Source organism: Eulemur rufifrons, chromosome 8 (genome assembly GCF_041146395.1).
Source record: "Eulemur rufifrons isolate Redbay chromosome 8, OSU_ERuf_1, whole genome shotgun sequence".
NCBI lineage: Eukaryota > Metazoa > Chordata > Mammalia > Primates > Lemuridae > Eulemur > Eulemur rufifrons.
Window position 1 is genome coordinate 111,687,130 of NC_090990.1, and position 18,058 is coordinate 111,705,187.

The following is an 18,058-nucleotide window of genomic DNA, read 5'->3' on the forward strand; positions in this document are numbered from 1 at the left end:
AAGAAATTCATTCAAGAAATTATTGCCCATGCGATTATATTTCTCAGATAATCATTGACCACCCCTCCAAAACCAGTTTTACAGAAATTCAGCCAGAAATCTAGTCTGAATACGTGACTCTTCTTAAGATTCCTTCCTACACGGAGGCTTTAATCTTGTGCTCTTGTATCCTGGGATATGTTATAGTGGTGGTGCAGACTTTCCGAGACCTGGTTTGGTTGTGTCCTCAGTGTACCGAAGCTGTGTGTCAGGCCCTGCCCGGCTGTGAGGAGAACATTCAAGATAGCGAGGTAGACTGTAATTTTCCTTTACTTCTAGGTAGAAGGGGAATGCCTGGGACCCTGCCCTCTGAAATGGAATCTACTTATTCTTTCCACCCCATGTCTGACGTGGAAACTCTTAGAATTGATTGCCACCTCAGATTTTCTTTCAGACATAGATGGCATATAAATTATAAAAACAGTCCAGATACAGTGGCTCATGCCTGTAATCACAACACTTTGGGAGGCTGAGGTGGGAGGATTGCTTGAGGATGGGAGTTTGAGACCAGCTTGAGCAACACAGCAAGACCCCATCTCTAAAAAAATACAAAAAATTAGCCGGGCATGGTGGCACGCACCTATACTCCTAGCTACTTAGGAGGCTGAGCCAGGAGGATCACTTCAGCCCAAGGGTTGGAGGTTGCAGTGAGCTGTGGTTATACAACTGCACTCCAGTCTGGATGACAGAGTGAGACCCTATCTCAAAAAAATAATATGAAATAAATAAAAATAAAAACAGAATTTATCTATGGTTTTTATTACAAATACTTTGTGGTCCCATTGCTCTTTTGAATAGTTTTGAGTCAGAGATTTATACCATGGGGTTTTTAACTGGAATGAGAGTCAAAATCATTTGTGGAGTTTCTACAAAAGTTTGGGCTTCATCCCTGGTCTATTGGCTTAAATATTTAGGAGTAGTGGGCCTAGACAGATACATTTTTAAGAAAATTCACAGATGACTGTGATGTACACTCTAGGTTATTAATTTATTAACCGCTTTCATGAAAAATTTAGAGAGACTCTTTGAGTAGTTTCCACTGAAACATTAAACCCCAAATTGGGCCAGAGGCCCCAAAGCAGAGAAAGCTTTATTTATTGCTTAATCAGCATAGGTTATGAAAATTTTGAGTTTTCTCTTGTGCATTAGAATTTTGTTCCTATTTTTTGTAGAGAATGTAGTAGGGGGGGAATCAGTAAAATGCAAGTTGAAGTAAATTAAAGATTATACCTTTTCTGCTAGCCCTAGGGGAAAAGCAAACTGGTGATTGTTTACTATCTCCTGTGTTTTGGATAGCCAAGTATTGAGCACCTGTTCTAATTCTTTTATTCCATAGGGGAAGCAGGCACTTATTTGGCTACTTGGGGTCCATGGGGAAAGAATTCCCAATGCTCCTTATGTGTTAGAGGACTTCGTAGAGAATGTGAAGTCAGAGACATTTCCAGCTGTTAAGATGGAGCTACTCACTGCCCTACTGCGCCTTTTCCTCTCACGACCTGCTGAGTGCCAGGACGTGCTGGGACGTTTATTATATTACTGCATAGGTAAGTTTTTCAGAAGGAAATAGTACGTGCTATGACCTATAGTAAAAATTCTCACAGCTTTCATTGTTTGGTGAGTCATATCTGGGACCCAAGAGGAAAATGTTAATGCTATCTAGGGTTTTCTCTCCTTCATTTTTTTCTCCTATTATGGTTGGCACGAGGGTATGAGGAAGGCGTTTTTGGTTTTTTGTTTGTTTGTTTGTTTTTTTGTTTGTTTGTTTGTTTTTATTTTTGTTTAGTAGAGACAGGGTCTCACTCTTGCTCAGGCTGGTCTGGAACTCCTGACCTCAAGCTATCCTCCTGTCTTAGCCTCCCAGAATGCTAGGATTACAGGCGTGAGCCACCAAGCCTGGCCACGTTTTTGTTTTTAACTAACTAACTCAATGTGTTTTCTTATCTCAGAGGAGGAGAAGGATATGGCTGTACGGGACCGAGGTCTCTTCTATTATCGCCTCCTCTTAGTTGGCATTGATGAAGTTAAGCGGATCTTGTGTAGCCCAAAATCTGACCCTTCTCTTGGACTTTTGGAGGATCCAGCAGAAAGGCCTGTGAACAGCTGGGCCTCAGACTTCAACACGCTGGTGCCAGTGTATGGCAGAGCCCGCTGGGCAACTATTTCTAAATGCCAGGGGGCAAAGCATCATGGCCCAGAGCTTCCTAACCCTGCATCTTTTGCCACATCAGGTAAAAATAATTCTTACTTTATATCTTATTGTGATAAATCTTTTATCTTTTCAATGATTTGTAGAGTATCCTAGCACTAAATCTTAGACTTGCCCGTATTTGAAGACTTTATGAGCAAAAAAGAGGTTCATTATTGGTTGTTTAAGCCATTTATCTAAAGACAGAAGTACATATTGTACACTTTTGGGAATTCGGGTAAAAAATTTAGCTCTTACAGATTAAGAACATCTCTTACACAAACTTTCTGACTCTTTTAGGATCCCTGATTCCTGAAGAGAACAAGGAGACAATACAAGAACTCCCTGATTCTGGAGCCCTCATGCTAGTTCCCAATCTCCAGCTTACTGCTGAGTATTTTGAGAAAACTTGGCTTAGCCTCAAGGTTGCTCATCAGCAAGTATTGCCTTGGCAGGGAGAGGTCCATGCTGACACTCTCCAGATGGCTCTTCAAGTAGTGAACATCCAGACCATCGCAATGAGCAGGGCTGGGGCTCGGCCATGGAAAGCATATCTCAGTGCTCAGGATGATACTGGCTGTCTGTTCTTAACAGAACTGCTATTGGAGCCTGAGAACTCAGAAATACAGATCTCTGTGAAACAAAATGAGGCAAGGATGGAGACACTGAACAGTTTTATTTCCGTATTAGAAACTGTGATTGGAACAATTGGAGACATAAAATCATAACAGATTCTTGTTGCTTGTCCTGAGTAAGATGAATAACTATCAGAGTTCCTTAGTTTTTCTTATTATAGCTGCTTGTAAGTCCAGATAATATCAGATGCAAAGGAGAATGGGAAATCTAAGAATCAGGATGCTTATGTCTTTGCCTAAAGACCATCAACTTATTCCTTTCATGCCTACTGCTGATTGACCCAATTTTTCCATGGTGATGTTGTAAGGGTTAATGTTGGTAAGGGAATGGGAATGGGGTGAGGATGGGATTTAGATTCTTTTCTAATCAATTTAAGGGATGGTGTTACTAATTAAAGATGTCTGACATGTGTGGAAACTGACAGGGTCATCATTTGTGAGGGTCATTCTTTCCTCCCTGGATTATTATAGTAAACTCTTGGTTGTTCTCCTATTTCAAATCATGCTTTTTAGGTCAGAGTCCAAAGTCCTTAGCATGGCATCTAAAGTACCTCTTCAGTGTCATGTTTTGCCACTCCCAGCACACCCTCTCTTCTGGCAAAAGCAAACCACTTGCAGCTCCCTGAATGCACCAGCCTCTCTCACCTCTGTGCCATGATATCTGCTTTTATTTCTTGCCTAGAAAATTTCCTCACTTTCATATCTTCATTAATTAATACCTAGTCTGTCTTTTGGTGTTCAGCTCACTGCCTTCATTAGGGGCATTCCTTAAGCTGTCAGAGTAGCTAGTGCATACATCTAGCAATACTATTGTAATTGTTTTCTTGTCACTTGTCCTCACTTTTTATTCATACCTGACCACATTTTATACATTAATTAGGATAACTTATGGCAAGAACAGATCTAATAACATGATGGTAAAATAATAAATAAGACCAGAGAATCCAGAATGGGGAAAATGAAATATGAATTAAGACCAGCTGGGTTAGGGATGGGAAATACACAAATGTTCAGGCAATAAGGGCCTACATAGATATAGTTGAGCCTCAGATTTGGCTTTATAGGTGATTCAGTAGTCAGAGTGAAGGGGAACAGTTTTAAAATTATCAGAGAGGAAGAAATATTCATTTTTTTCTTTTTTAAGAGAATCTTTGCTTTGTTGCTCAGGCTAGAGTGCAGTGGTGTGATCACAGAGCTTACTGCAGCCTCAAACTCCTGGGCTTAAGTGATCCTCCTGCCTCAACCTTGTGAGTAGCTAGGAGTAGCCTCACGAGTAGCTACCATGCCTGCCTTTTTTTTTTTTTTTTTTTTTTTAAAGATAGTGTCTTGCTATGTTGCCCAGGCTGGTCTTGAACTCCTGGCCTCAAGTGATTCTCCTGCCTTGGCCTTCCAAAGTACTGGGATTACGGGTGTGAACCACCAAGTCTGGCCCAGATAATTCTTTGTTGGTGGGGAGGGGGCTTCTCTGCACTGTAAAATGATTATTAGCAGTATCCCTGGCCTCTGCCCACTGGATGCCAGTAGAACTCCTAATTGTGACAACTAAAAACGTCTCCAGACATTGTCTAAGGTCCCCTGGGGAGTTGGGGGTAAAGGGCAAAATAGCCCCTAGTTGAGAATCACTGATTCGGACCATGGATCCCAGGGACTGGAAAGGGAGGAATCAGAACAGCTTCAGATTTTTATTCAGTTAAACTGCGAATGTTTAATCAGATACTAAAAGAAAACTCAAGTGCTGTTAATTCAAAGTATAACAAGGGAACAGAATGCAGGTGGTAGAAATTGAATAAATTCATTGATTAAAAATTAAAGACTATAACTGAAATTGTGACCTGAAGAAAAGTAGGTATGGCCAAGCAATTGAGTAAATAATGATACTAAAGTGATTCTGACTATTGGAGCCTTTAGAAGATTAAGTTGTATTTGGTTGCTTTTCTGTAATGTACGAGATATATATATTAATATGAAATTGTTGCTTTTGGAAAACGTACTTTTAAAATGATCTCAATGAAGAACTGATTTTTCCTGTATCCTGGTTTTACTAATTTATAAGCAAAATGACCAAAATTCAACGAGTATACCATGTTCTTCTTTTTTTTTTTTTTTTTGTGAGACAGGGTCTCTCTTGTCAGCCAGGCTGGAGTGTAATGGTGAGATTATAGCTCACTGTAACCTCAAACTCCTGGGCTCAAGCAATCTTTCTGCCTTAGCCTCCCAAGTAGCTGGGACTATAGGTACATGCCACCATGTCTGGCTGGTTTTTTTTTTTTGTAGAGATTGAGTCTCGCTATGTTGCCCAGGCTAGTCTCAGACTCCTTCCCTCAAGCAATCTTCCCACCTCGGCCTCCTGAAGTGCTGGGATTACAGGTGTGAGCCACCGTGCCTAGCCCTGACCATAATTTTATTGCTATGGACCAGTTCTATGTTTGTTCTATGTCTCCATTCCCCCTCTTCTTGAACAGGAGTTCTGTTATAAATTATTCTATCCCTTTAAGATATCAGGTGCTTGGAGGAGTGAGGACACATGACTTGTTTTCTTAGTCACAGGTCTCTCTATGTTGAGAGGAGCTGTACCCAAGGATCTTCATCCACATGCATGCCAGGTGCAGATGACAATGATATAATGAGCCGAAGCTTTGAGGGAGGAATATAAATTGTAGTGGCCAGAGGACAGCAAGAGAAACAAGTGATAGTGAAAAATTCTGGCCTTGTCATTTTTCAGTAATAATTAGGAGCACATTAGAACTACAAGGGTGAAGGTATGTGGCCAAGGTGGGGGCGGGAAGGTTGGTTTGGAAAGTGCTACATTGAAGGCCCAGAAAGAAGTAACCAAAGGAGGAAAATTTACTCTGCCTTGCCCATGAGAGCCCGTACTCTGTTTCTATAGCTTTACAACATTGATTATACAAGATAGTGCAAAGGAATCAAGATTGGATGAGCAAGGTGGCATAAGCATATTGATAGTGAAATGAGGAAGGTAGTTTATTATTGTGGGAAAAAGGCAAGCTATTTTATCCTAGTTGGATGACCTCTTATAAACATGTTTTGTTTTTGTATATTGTTTTGGGAGTATGTTATAAATGTATTTTTTAGAATCCTTAAATGGTCAAGTGGCTGTCTCTAATGTGAAAGGTGGCCTAGAATTCTCTCTGAGGGCCCTTCTGACATTAGAGGTCTGAAGCCTGCTTAGTAGTAACTGAAGTTTCAGCTCTTTTGTCTCTAGAGAGAATGAAATGATAGATATTATAACGACAAATGAAAATGGTCCTTTAGTTACACAGGAACATACTTTCTGCTCCTTGTCCAAAAGCAATTTATGATCATTTTTAAAAATTAAGACTTTTTTTAAATTTTGTTTTATTTTTTCTTATTTTTTTTATTTTTAAACATCCACGGGAAGGCAAAATTAAGACTTTTTTATAACAGTTTTAGGTTCACAGCAAAATTGAGAGGAAGGTACAGAAATTTCCTGTACACCCTCTGCCCCCACACATGCATAGCCCCCCCCCCCCATTATCAACATCCCCAACTGGAGTGGTACATTTGTTATAACTGGTGACCTTACCTCATAAATTATCACCCAAAGTCCACAATTATCACCCAAATTCCTCCTTGTCTTTTCATGGCTTGATAGCTCATTTCTTTGTAGCACTAAATAATATTCCATTGTCTGGATATATCACAGTTTATTTATCCATTCCTACTGAAGGATATCTTGGTTGCTTCTAAGTTTTGGCAGTTATGAGTAAAACTGCTATAAACATCCATGTGCAAGTTTTTGTGTGGACATGGTTTTCAATTCCTTTGGGTAAGTACCAAAGAGTGTAACTGCTGGATCATGTGGGAAGAGTGTGCTTAGTTCTGTAAGAAACTACCAAACCATCTTCCAAAGTGGCTTTATCATTTTGTATTCCTACCAGCAATGAATGAGAGTTCCTGTTGCTCCACATCCTCACCAGCATTTGGTTTTGTCAGTGTTCTGAATTTTGTCCATTTTAATACAATGTGTGTATTCATTGCCATCGATTCAAGCATTGTGACAAATGTATTCCTTCTGTCTTAGGAGAGGCTCTTTTGACATGGCTATCATTGCTGGTCACCTAATTGGACATATTGTCCTGGAAACTGTAGTGGTCATTTGTTTTTTAGAATGGAACAGAAAACAGAAGATTGGCTCTGATTATTTTGCCAGGGAGAAATTCCATTCTGAACAACTGACTCACTGTTTATGCTTGAATCTTTTATTAGTTGGAGCTATTAATAACTTCACCTCTGACAGTTTTGAGTGATAGGTTGAGTGATAGGTTTGCTGATAATGAATAATGCTTCTGAGACCCAGACCCAAAATCTGGGTTTAGTTACATTAAGAAGGCAGCCAGTACAGCTAAGTGTCCATCTCAAGATCTCTTAAAACTGTGATAGAGTCCAACCCTGTTAGGAAAATTCTCTTGTTAGAGAGTGAATCTCAGATCCCTTTTATCTTTGTCAATGGGCCTTGGGCTAAAAGGAAAGACATTTAACATTTACTGCATGCCAAACAATGCTAGGTCATTCCACATAACATCTTTTTTATTCCTCATAATTTCCCTGTGAAATACTTTGTATTATATCCATTTATATAATAATTCCTCAAATGCCCAAGTTTTTTTCCCCCCCATCTCCCCAGCCTTTATATATGTTGGAACAATATTACTCCTTTTTGCCTAATGAATCCCTAAGCATATCCTTCAGAGCTCATTTGAGATGTCACTACTTTAAGGAAGCCTTCCCCATCCCCTAGGTCTGTTTCCTTATTATGCTCTCAAAGGGCACTGTATGTCAATAGCACAAGAAATTGTATGATTAGTCATTTAATATCATTTCTGATGAAGTGTAAGCTCCATGAACTCAGGAATTGTGCCTGTGTCATTTTTCTGTGTTATTTGTAGTGCCAAGTATAGTTCCTTACACACAGGTGTTCAGTAAATAATCGTATGATTATGGCAAACAAAAGTTGAATGCTAAAAATATATTAAAAATTTAAATAAATTTTAAAAATAAAAAAGTTGAATTCCAGTCTGTTACAACTTGACAACCTTTCTTTAAATTATACCATATACAGAACCTAACAGGAAGTATTCTTTAATGAAATTACCCAAGAGGCTCTTACTGAACTCTATTTCAGTTACAGATTGGCTAACTATAAAAGTTGTTCAGTAATCCTATGTACTGGCTAGGGTGTGGTTCTGAGATAAGAAACTTAGAGTCTTCAACAAGTTTACCCAGTTCTGTGTAGATAAGCTCTTCAGAGAAGTACTACCTTTCTGAGCAGCTATTTTTGACGAAATCTGATGGGAAAGGTTCCAGGACTACATGTCCAATTAGGAAACTTTGTAAGAGGTAGACACATCTGCTGGTTTACCAGTGTTTCTAACTTCCTGCTGGGCTGAAAACTGCTTGTTTTGTGGAAGAGTAAAACTCAGCAGCAAACTCTAAAATGAAAAGCCTCCAAACTTTTGAGGAACAAACGGAATGCATCATGAACGCTCTACTCACAGACTTCTTGGGTCCAACATTGCAGGTTGCTAACCGGGACCTACCCTGTATAGATGAACCAGATTCAGGTAAGGTTTCTGGCCTGAGGTGGTGATTGATTACAGGCCAAAAAAGTATGCTTTATTTCCCCTTAAGTTTCAAAAGGCAAACTCTAAGTTTTTAGCAACACCTAAAGGAAAAAGAGATTCTCAATGAAGGGAGATTTTCTGACTATTGGTATTGACAGCATTGAAGTTCTTAGGAGAGAACAATAACAAAATTGTTTAAGACAAGAACTTTTTCTCATTGCTTAGATTCCTGGGACTTGCCGTCCATTCAAGCATTGTGACAAATGTGACCAATATGTTCCTCTGTCTTAGGAGAGGCTTGCTCTTTTGACGTGGCTATCATCGTTGGTCGCCTCCGGATGTTGGGTGACGAGTTTAATGGAGAATTGGAAGCTTCTGCCAAAAACATCATTGCAGGAACCACTCCAGGACAGGTCAAGTTTCTACTTTATGCTATTGTTTGTTGTTTTTTTTTCTATTTCAAACATTTTTTTTTTTCACTACTTTTATACTACCGTAACTAGGAATGTTCTCTGCAAGTTTTGGGTGCTTATATTCATCCAAGGACATACAGCAGGAATTCTCCAATTGCTAACTCTTTAGGAGTTAATGAAAACCTAAGTGGTATAGAGATGGAAAGCTCTTGGCATAGGCTGAACAACCTTCAGCTTGTCTCCACTTGGTTTTCATCAGAGCTGTGGTTTTGTTTTTTTTTTTTTTTTTTTTGAGACAGAGTCTCGCTCTGTTGCCCGGGCTAGAGTGAGTGCCATGGCGTCAGCCTAGCTCACAGCAACCTCAAACTCCTGGGCTTAAGCGATCCTACTGCCTCAGCCTCCCGAGTAGCTGGGACTACAGGCATGCGCTACCATGCCCGGCTAATTTTTTCTATATATTTTTAGTTGTCCATATAATTTCTTTCTATTTTTAGTAGAGACGGGGTCTCACTCTTGCTCAGGCTGGTCTCGAACTCCTGACCTCGAGCTATCCACCCGCCTTGGCCTCCCAGAGTGCTAGGATTACAGGCGTGAGCCACCACGCCCGGCCTCATCAGAGCTGTGTTTACTGTACAATAGTAATAGCAATTTGCTCTTGACAAAGTGTCTTTTATGTGTGTTTTAAAACTTAATTTTGTTGGGGCTAGGTGTCTTTTCCTCCCCAGGGTTCAGCAGTGAAGTCTATACAAGAATGACAGGCATCAGAATGCTGATTACTGACAGTAACACTTGGACTTTGTATTAGATACAAAGACCGTAAGGCAGTGTTCTAGGAGATGTTGCTGGTTAAGATCAACAACGACAGCTAATATTAACTTATTACTATGTAGTAGTAACTTAGTAACTTAGTAACGTATTACTATGTAATATTTACTTATTACTAACTTATTACTATCTCATTTAATCATTATACCCCTGTATGAGTTATCGTAGAAACTGTTATCACTAGAACCATCACTCCTCATCTACTATAACACCATGAGTGCAAACATCTAACCTGTTTTGTTCACTGCTATATTCACACAACCTAGAATAGTGCCTGATATATAAAAGGCCCTCAATAAGTATTTCCTGACTTGATACCATTTAAACAGATAAAGCAACTGAGGCATAGGGAAACAAGTAATTAGGTCACTCAGTAAGTACTGAAGCTAAGATTTGTTGTGTGTATATGTATATATATACACATACGGTCTCGCTCCAGGCTGGAGTGCAGTAACTCCTGGGCTCAAGCAATCCTCCTGCCTCAGCCTCCTGAGTAGCTGGAGCTACAGACATGCACCGTAACACCTGGCTAATTTTTCTTATTTTTTGTAGAAACAGGGTCTTGCTATGTCACCTAGGCTGGTGTCGAACTTCTGGCTTCAAGTGATCTTCCCGCCTCGGCCTCCCAATGTGCTGGGATTATAGGTGTGAGCCACTGTATCTGGCTTGAAGCGAAGATTTGAACCCAGACTGATTCCAGAACCACGATCTTAACCATTATGCTTTATTCTTCCTATTGTACCCAACTTGGATAGTGTGCCTACATTACATTCAGGCAGAACTGGACCTATTACTCCCAATTGCTTGCCCTGAGGCTGTCCTATGTAGCTTCTAGCTAAGTCTACTTTTTCTTATTCATTTAAAACAATTTTGAAACAGCCTCAAACTCATACAAAAGTTGCAAGTATAGAACAAAGAATTTCTCTCTTGAAATCATTTGAGAGTAAGCAGGTGATATATTTCATGACCCCCTAACACTTTTATATTTGCTTCAAACAAGGACATTCTTGTAGAGAACCAAAATCTAACCATGAAAATTAGGAAATTAACATTGATACATTATCATCTAATGTATAGATCCCATTCAAGTTTTGCCAGTTGTCTCAATAATGTAAGTTATAGTAAAAAAGATCCAGTCAAGATCATGTATTGCATTTAGTTGTCATGCCTCTTTAGTCTCCTTTAATCTGGAATAGTTCTGCAGTCTTTCCTTGATTTTCATGAGCTTGACACTTGAAGATTATGGGCTAGTTATTTTTTTAAATGTTCCTTAACTTGGGTTTGTTTGTCTCCTCTTGAATAGATTAAGGATATGCACCTTTGGTAGGAATATCACAGAAGTGTTGCTGTTTTCTTCTCACTGCATCCTATCAATTGACATAAGATTTCATTTTGTCCCATTACTGGTATTGTTAATTTTAATCACTTAAGATAGTGTCTGTAAGGCTTCTCCACTGTAAAGTTACTCTTTTCCCCTCTGTAATTAATAAGTGTTTTATAGAAAGATACTTTAAAACTATGTAAGTATCCCATATCTTATCAAAATTTCAATGAATTTATTTCTATATCAGCATGGACCCTTAAATTCCTATTTTACTCAATAGATTATAATCTGTTAGTATCATTATTTATTTAGGTGTTCATATTGTCCCAGATTTAGCTAGTGGGAGTCCTTTCAATCCAGTCTACATCTTTTTGATGTGTCTCTTATCATTCTTTGAGTACTTCCTTAATTTCTAAAAGAAGAACCTGAACTTTCCAAGCCCCAAACTGGAATCAATTGTTCTCCAGGGACCTCTGGTTTCTTTTAATGGAGAATGCTATTTAGAAACCAAGATCTAGGTACCTTCCCGTGTGGATGCCCTTCTAAGCTTGTTTGGGCTCTGATATCCTGCTCTGTCTGCTGTTGGCTCCCCTAAACCCCAAAAGATCTTACTTGGCCCCACCTAATGGCTTGTGGATCACACTGTTTGGGAAAGAAAGAGGAAGAGGAAGAGCTAATCAATTTTTTTTTTTTAACTTTAGAGTTTCCTATACATTTCCTTGTCACTGAAGCAATACCTTTACAGTTTGACCTGCTGGACTATCATGTACTTAATATTTTTCACTCAAATCATTTTATTTTTCTTTCATTTTGTTCATCCTAAGCAGTGATATCTGAAATCATAGATTTGATGGACTACTTATATATTTTCTAATACCCATTAACAAAATATTAAAATGAGAAAAGTTATCTGATTACCTCAGATGTACCACCAATGTTACATTTGCCACCCTTTAAGAAACACTTGTGGCCGGCCGCTGTGGCTCACACCTGTAATCCTAGCACTCTGGGAGGCCAAGGCGGGAGGATTGCTTGAGGTCAGGAGTTTGAAACCAGCCTGAGTAAGAGTGAGACCCTGTCTCTACTAAAACTAGAAAGAAATTATATGGACAGCTGAAAATATATATAGAAAAATTAGCCGGGCATGGTGGCGCATGCCTGTAGTCCCAGCTACTTGGGAGGCTGAGGCAGGAGGATCGCTTGAGCCCAGGAGTTTGAGGTTTCTGCGAGGTAGGCTGACGCCCCGGCACTCTAGCCCAGGCAACAGAGTGAGACTCTGTCTCAAAAAAAAAAAAAAAAAAAGAAAGAAAGAAACACTTGCTTTACTGGATTCCTGCTGTACCTGCAGCCTCCTGTACTTTTTGAGTAATACTTTACTGATAGATCCTGTATCTCTCCTCAGGTAGGACCTATACTCCAGGAGACAGTGAAATCTCTCAGCCAGGCATGGTGTGCTCAAGATTCCAGCTTAGCTTATGAGAGAGCCTTTCTGTCAGTTTCAGTGAAACTTCTTGAGTATGTGGCTGGCGTGGCTCCTGAAATGGCAAGACAGGTGGCTATCCCCATGATGGGTATGATCAATGGGAACAGAGCCATCCGGGAATTCATCCAGAGCCAAGGAGGTTGGGTAAGTATGTTGGGGCTCCTGGCTTTGCTAGACATTTGCACTGTTTTTGTACTAACACATTGTATTCCAATTCATGACCCTTTCTGTAAGTCAGAAAGCAAGCAGGAAAACAGGCCTCCCTACTTTGCTGAAAATGCCTAGATTTTCTTGCCATAGAAAAGGGGAGCAGACTAAGAAGCTCAGCCTGTGCAGATTGGACTCCAGAGTCATGCTACCCAAAATGTTGACTGCTGACTCTCATAAAGCTAATCTTCACGTCCTACAGATAATCATCTATAAAATGTATTGATGGTAGAGTTCCAATCTTAGCCTGGCTTCACTTTGCTGCCTGGTAAATTTCTGGGTCTTCTTTAGGTGTGTGCTGAGGAAGTTCAGGATGATCTAAATATTACCTAACAACAGTCTTGTCTGCTATAGTGATAACTATAGGAGACATTCTAAGCCCATGACTTCTGCTGTCATGGAGCACTCCCCTCCATTTCCAGGATCAGCAGAAACCTTAGTAACAGCTGTATTCCCCAGAAGTATCTGCAGATCATACCCTGGTTTCTTATAAAGTTCCTGAACACCATTCCTTTGACTGTAGGATTTTCACTGTCTTTCCTAGGAAAATTTGGAGAGCTGAAGAAGAGGTAGAGCTATTCCCCAGAGTGAACATCACTTCCTCGACTGATTTTGTGATTGATTTCTTCATTTGGTCAGAACTGAACTTAGCTGAATAAATTATTTTCTACTGATTGTTAAGTTGGGAGCAGCTCCCAGAGGCCTACAGAAATTTTCTACTTTCTGTTTTTACATTGGCTTTAATGAAGTTCTGTTGAAACAAAAACCTTTAGACACAAAGTAATGACTTGTTAGTAGAGGAATTCCAGGCAACAGGGCAAGCCTTTGCTGGATATGTTTTGGGGGAAATGGAGAACAATGGAAACTATTCATTTTCTCTTTGACTAATGATATACTTTTTATGAAATAAAATTCTTCTGTCTGTGCATCTGAACTAAGTTTCAGCAAGTACAACCTAAAGTGAATAAATACCAACTCCCTGCTTTATCCTGTGTTGCTCATAAAACGTCAGACTGTGGATTTAGTTCCAACTATACTGCATTATCTTGAGATTTGAAGACATGGTGCTCATTGGGATTACACCAGGCAAATGGTAGAGCGGTTCTGGCCTGGGTGTTGTGTATCTGAGGAGACCCTATCTTAGGAAAGCTTAAGATTGGGCTGCAGGAAGAAGACATTGTAGCCCAGAGATTAAGAATGGATTCATATTGCCTGATTTTTTTTTTAACAATTTTATTTCACCATGGACTAATTATGTGACATTGGACAAGTAACGTCATTCCTCTGTGCCTTAGTTTCCACATTTGTAAAATGGAGATGATCTGGTATATATTTCATAAGATTGTTATGAGGGGTGAATGAAACAATATACTTTGTAAAGGGCTTAGGTAGTGCCTGGGTTATGTTAAACAATGTGCCACAAGCAATTTGGAACCCCTGTGATTTGGAATTCATAGGGTTCATAAAGTGAAAAGCTTGACTTTTGCACTCTCCATTAACTCTGTCTCTCACAGATGCAAACCACTCTTAGGGCTTTACCTTTCACTTCGATGTGAGTGATTCCTAAATATGATTATGATTATTTCCCTTCTTCTCAAATTTATATCCATGAACTCTAATTTCTTATCCCCATCCTCTCCCAAATGCCATATAACTAGCCCGAAAACCTCAGTCATTTTTACCATCACCCTTTCTCCAGTCCAACTTACCCAGTTAGTCTTTCTTTCTTTCTTTTTTTTTTAGACAGCATCTCAGTATATTGCCCAGGCTGGTCTCAAACTCCTGGGCTCAATAATCCTACCACCTTAGTCTCCTGAGTAGCTGGGATTACAGGTGCATGCCACCATGCCTGGCTTAGTCTTTCTCATTTATTCTTTTGGTCATGAGTCTTCCCACTAGATTTTATTATCAACAATCTGGACTATTGGCAAAACCTCCTAGTTAGGCTTTCAGTTGATTGTCCTGTTCCAGTCCTGTCCTGCCCCGTTCCAGTCGGTCCTATGTACTGCCCCCAGACTGACCAAAGCTGTGGTTTCTTTGTCCATTGTTTCAATTTGTTTTTAGATATGGTATAATTTGTTTTAAAAAAGTTTAACATACCACTGAAGGAGATTACAGGATAAAAAATTTATCAGAGGAAGGCATTTATTTCTTTAAAAAAATTTTAAAGTATCTTTTATCTTCTTGTTTTACCCAATGTCAGCAGAAAAGTATATATTCTTTTTAAATCAGGAAACACTTTCCAAAAGCATTGCTTTGATTGCTGTTCTCTTAAAATCTTTCAGTGGGTAATTGGGTATGTTCATTATCTTGATTGTGTTGATGGTTTCATGGGTATATATACATGCAAACTTATCAAAGTGTATACTTTGAAATGTGTATTGTATGTGAGTACTACCTCAATAAAGTTGTTTTGTTTTTTTTTATTTTTTATTTTTGAGACAGAATCTTACTCTCTTGCTTGGGCTAGAGTGCTATGGCGTCAGCCTGGCTCACAGCAACCTCCCACTCCTGGGCTCAAGTGATCCTCCTGCCTCAGCCTCCCAGGTAGCTGGGACTACAGGCACACACCACCATGCCTGGCTAATTTTTTCTCTTTTTAGTTGTTTGGCTAATTTCTTTCTATTTTTAGTAGAGACGGGGTCTCACTCTTTCTAAGGCTAGTGTTGAACTCCTGAGCTCAAGCAATCCACCCGCCTCGGCTTCCCAGAGTGTTAGGATTATAGGCGTGAGCCACCGCGCCTGGCCAATAGAGTTGTTTTTTTACTTTTTTTATTTTTTTATTTGTTCTTTTCAATCCCTGTTCAGTTGAATAGAGTTGTTTTTTTTAAAAAAACCTTCAGTGGCTCCCCAATGTCCATCACATAAAGCCTGACCTTCACCTTGGTATTGAAATTCCCCCAGAATCTGGCCCCAACTACTCTTCCTAGCCTTATCAATCATGATTCTCCTCTACAAACCCAATGCTTTTGTAAAACTAAGCTACTCACTAAAGCTACCCCACTCCTATTGTTCTCAATGTTTCATATTGCTTTTTCTAAGGCTCTACATATACACATCTTCAAGACCCAACCCAATTGTCACTTCTTCCATGAAGGCTATCCAGATAACCTGAACAAGAAGTGATCTTTGCCTCTTCAAACTTTTGTTTGTACTACTTTTATCGTTCTTATCACAAACAGCCTTAAATTTTGGTTATTTGTGTACTTACCTTCCCTACTAGAATAAATGATCCTTGAATGATACAATTTGTTGTGTACCTCTGTAGTGCCCTTTCTCCCCATTCTCTTGCATGTATATGAATATTATAAATATTCATTAAAGAATAAATAAATGATCGACTCAGATGAGACTTCAAATTTGATTATATTTTAAACAGGATGCTAAGCCTTACCAAGAGTCCTTACATTCTCTTTATTAAAAAAAAAAAATTGTTTCAACTGCAAGTTATTGGTTGACTTTTGCCTCTTGAAGATTCTGAAACCAAAGGCAGAGTATGATTCCCCGTGTGGTATGTGGGAAGTTGACTGTGAGTCCTGAAGCAGGTGAACTGAAGGGCTTGGTGAAGTCTCAGAATGTTGTAATGACAAGAAGCAGATTGCAAGATGGGTAGGGGAGTTTCCTACTGTGGATGTTGTGAAAACATGAGGAAATCAGACAAGCTTCATTAAAGGTATGTTATAAGCATCTTCTGTGTTCATTTACAAAAGGAGAAACAAGTCTATTCTGGAGATAAAGGAATTAATTTCTTTCTGGCCATTGCAGTCCTTCAGAGGTGGACTCTGAACCTCAGTAGCAACACCATTCCTTTCATAATAGCCCTGTTGCTTGGGCAGCAGCATTGGAAGGTACCTTTTGCCAGGTTCCCCTGCTCCTGTAGGGAAGGCCCATCTGCTCCTGGCATACTGGAATAGCCTAGCTAGAGACAAGAAACATAGACTATGCCAGGCAAGAGACTTGGAATAACTGAGTAAACAAGTCAGAGTGGTTCTCTCACCAAAGCCTAACCACATATAGCATGCTTCATGACAACAGACTTATTTTAGATATAGTCAAGACCATGTTAACCACTGTGGGGTTACACAAATGCGTAGAAGACACTATCATTGCCTTTAATAAACCTAAAACTGCAGGGGGCATCTTATGTGTCCTCTTTTGAATAAACTCTTTTAAATAAACTTATGAGAGACAAGGAATGTGTGAATAAATGAAGAAAAGTTATACAGCTGAATGTAAAGATTTATACTGAAGGGATTCAGGCTAAGATAAGATCATGGTGAGATGGAATTAGGGGCAAAATTTTTGAAGAAAAAAAGTAACTAGGCTTTATGGCTTTATTTTCATCTTGGTGAAAATAAGGGATAAAGATGAGAAGTAGAAAAAGAAGTGATAAAATAAACAAGGTCTGTGGGTGATGTGGTTGGATAGGTTGGGTGGTGATGGTGGTGAGTGGCTTGGTGACAGGCTGAGGAGACTGGACTTATTCCTGTAGACTATCAGTAAATACTTTGGTTCATTAGTATTAAAGTGCAGTTTTAAGAACTGTCATCAAACCTTGGTTACCAGGGGATACTAGACTGGAAGATATATATATAGGAAGGTCATCTAAGAGCTTAATTGCTGCAGGAATCCAGATATGAAAACGGGAATGGCAGTTGAGTGGGAATGGAAAAGACAGGTTGAATCTAAAAGACATTGAGGAGAAATGACCAATAGGCCTTGGTGACCAGGAGAATGCTTACAAAAGACTCAACGTTTCACAGACAATAAACATAGCCCATATCAAATTACTGACCCCAGAGTGTAGTGAAAGACAAGAGTAGTGAAAGTCAAGCTAAGATTGGATAAGTGGCTTTCCTGGGGTAAAATATATGTCTTCTCAAAGAAACAGAAGGATGTTCAGAGAAACCTGAGTGTTTTTCCCATTGACCAGTTTATCTTGCTCTAATAATCTCCCCTAAAATTCTCTTCGATTAAGATTTTTTATTATGTCATTCCTGACCTCCATCACACTGATGTTTCTCCTTAAATTGGCATACTCCCCTCTTGTTGGAGCAGGTGACATTGTGACTGGCACTCTTCTCTGTTGTATTCTTCCTTCTGACCAAACACTACTATAGCCACATAAGGCAGCAGTGAGCTGTAGCGTCTTCACTCCTCTTCAGGTGCTCACCCACAATTTATGAATACTTCCTACAAGAGCTGACCCTTGATGGTTTCGGCAAAGTGTTTATGAGTCTTTTATTGCATGATATTGTTGTGTTCACTTATGCCAGATTTGCTTAAATGTTTCATTGTAAGTTCTTAAATTCTTTTAGGTATTTGCCAACCTTTGCTATATGAC

The 18,058-nt window shown here is 39.4% G+C and overlaps 2 protein-coding genes across 4 annotated transcripts in view; both read left to right on the forward strand.

The window, feature by feature from the left end:
• Positions 1 to 4,166, forward strand: part of AP4B1 (adaptor related protein complex 4 subunit beta 1) — a 32,410-nt gene extending 28,244 nt beyond the window's left edge. For all 3 annotated transcript variants that reach the window (XM_069480810.1, XM_069480808.1, XM_069480809.1), the window contains exons 8-11: positions 187 to 290; positions 1,376 to 1,583; positions 1,986 to 2,267; positions 2,525 to 4,166. In XM_069480810.1, coding sequence (XP_069336911.1) covers positions 187 to 290; positions 1,376 to 1,583; positions 1,986 to 2,267; positions 2,525 to 2,952 — 1,022 coding nt within the window. In that variant the 3' untranslated portion in view covers positions 2,953 to 4,166. The remainder of the gene's footprint in view (positions 1 to 186; positions 291 to 1,375; positions 1,584 to 1,985; positions 2,268 to 2,524) is intronic.
• Positions 4,167 to 12,555: 8,389 nt separating this feature from the next.
• PTPN22 (protein tyrosine phosphatase non-receptor type 22) overlaps positions 12,556 to 18,058 on the forward strand; it is a 62,319-nt gene continuing 56,816 nt past the window's right edge. The window contains exon 1 of the mRNA XM_069478953.1: positions 12,556 to 12,651. Coding sequence (XP_069335054.1) covers positions 12,605 to 12,651 — 47 coding nt within the window. The 5' untranslated portion in view covers positions 12,556 to 12,604. The remainder of the gene's footprint in view (positions 12,652 to 18,058) is intronic.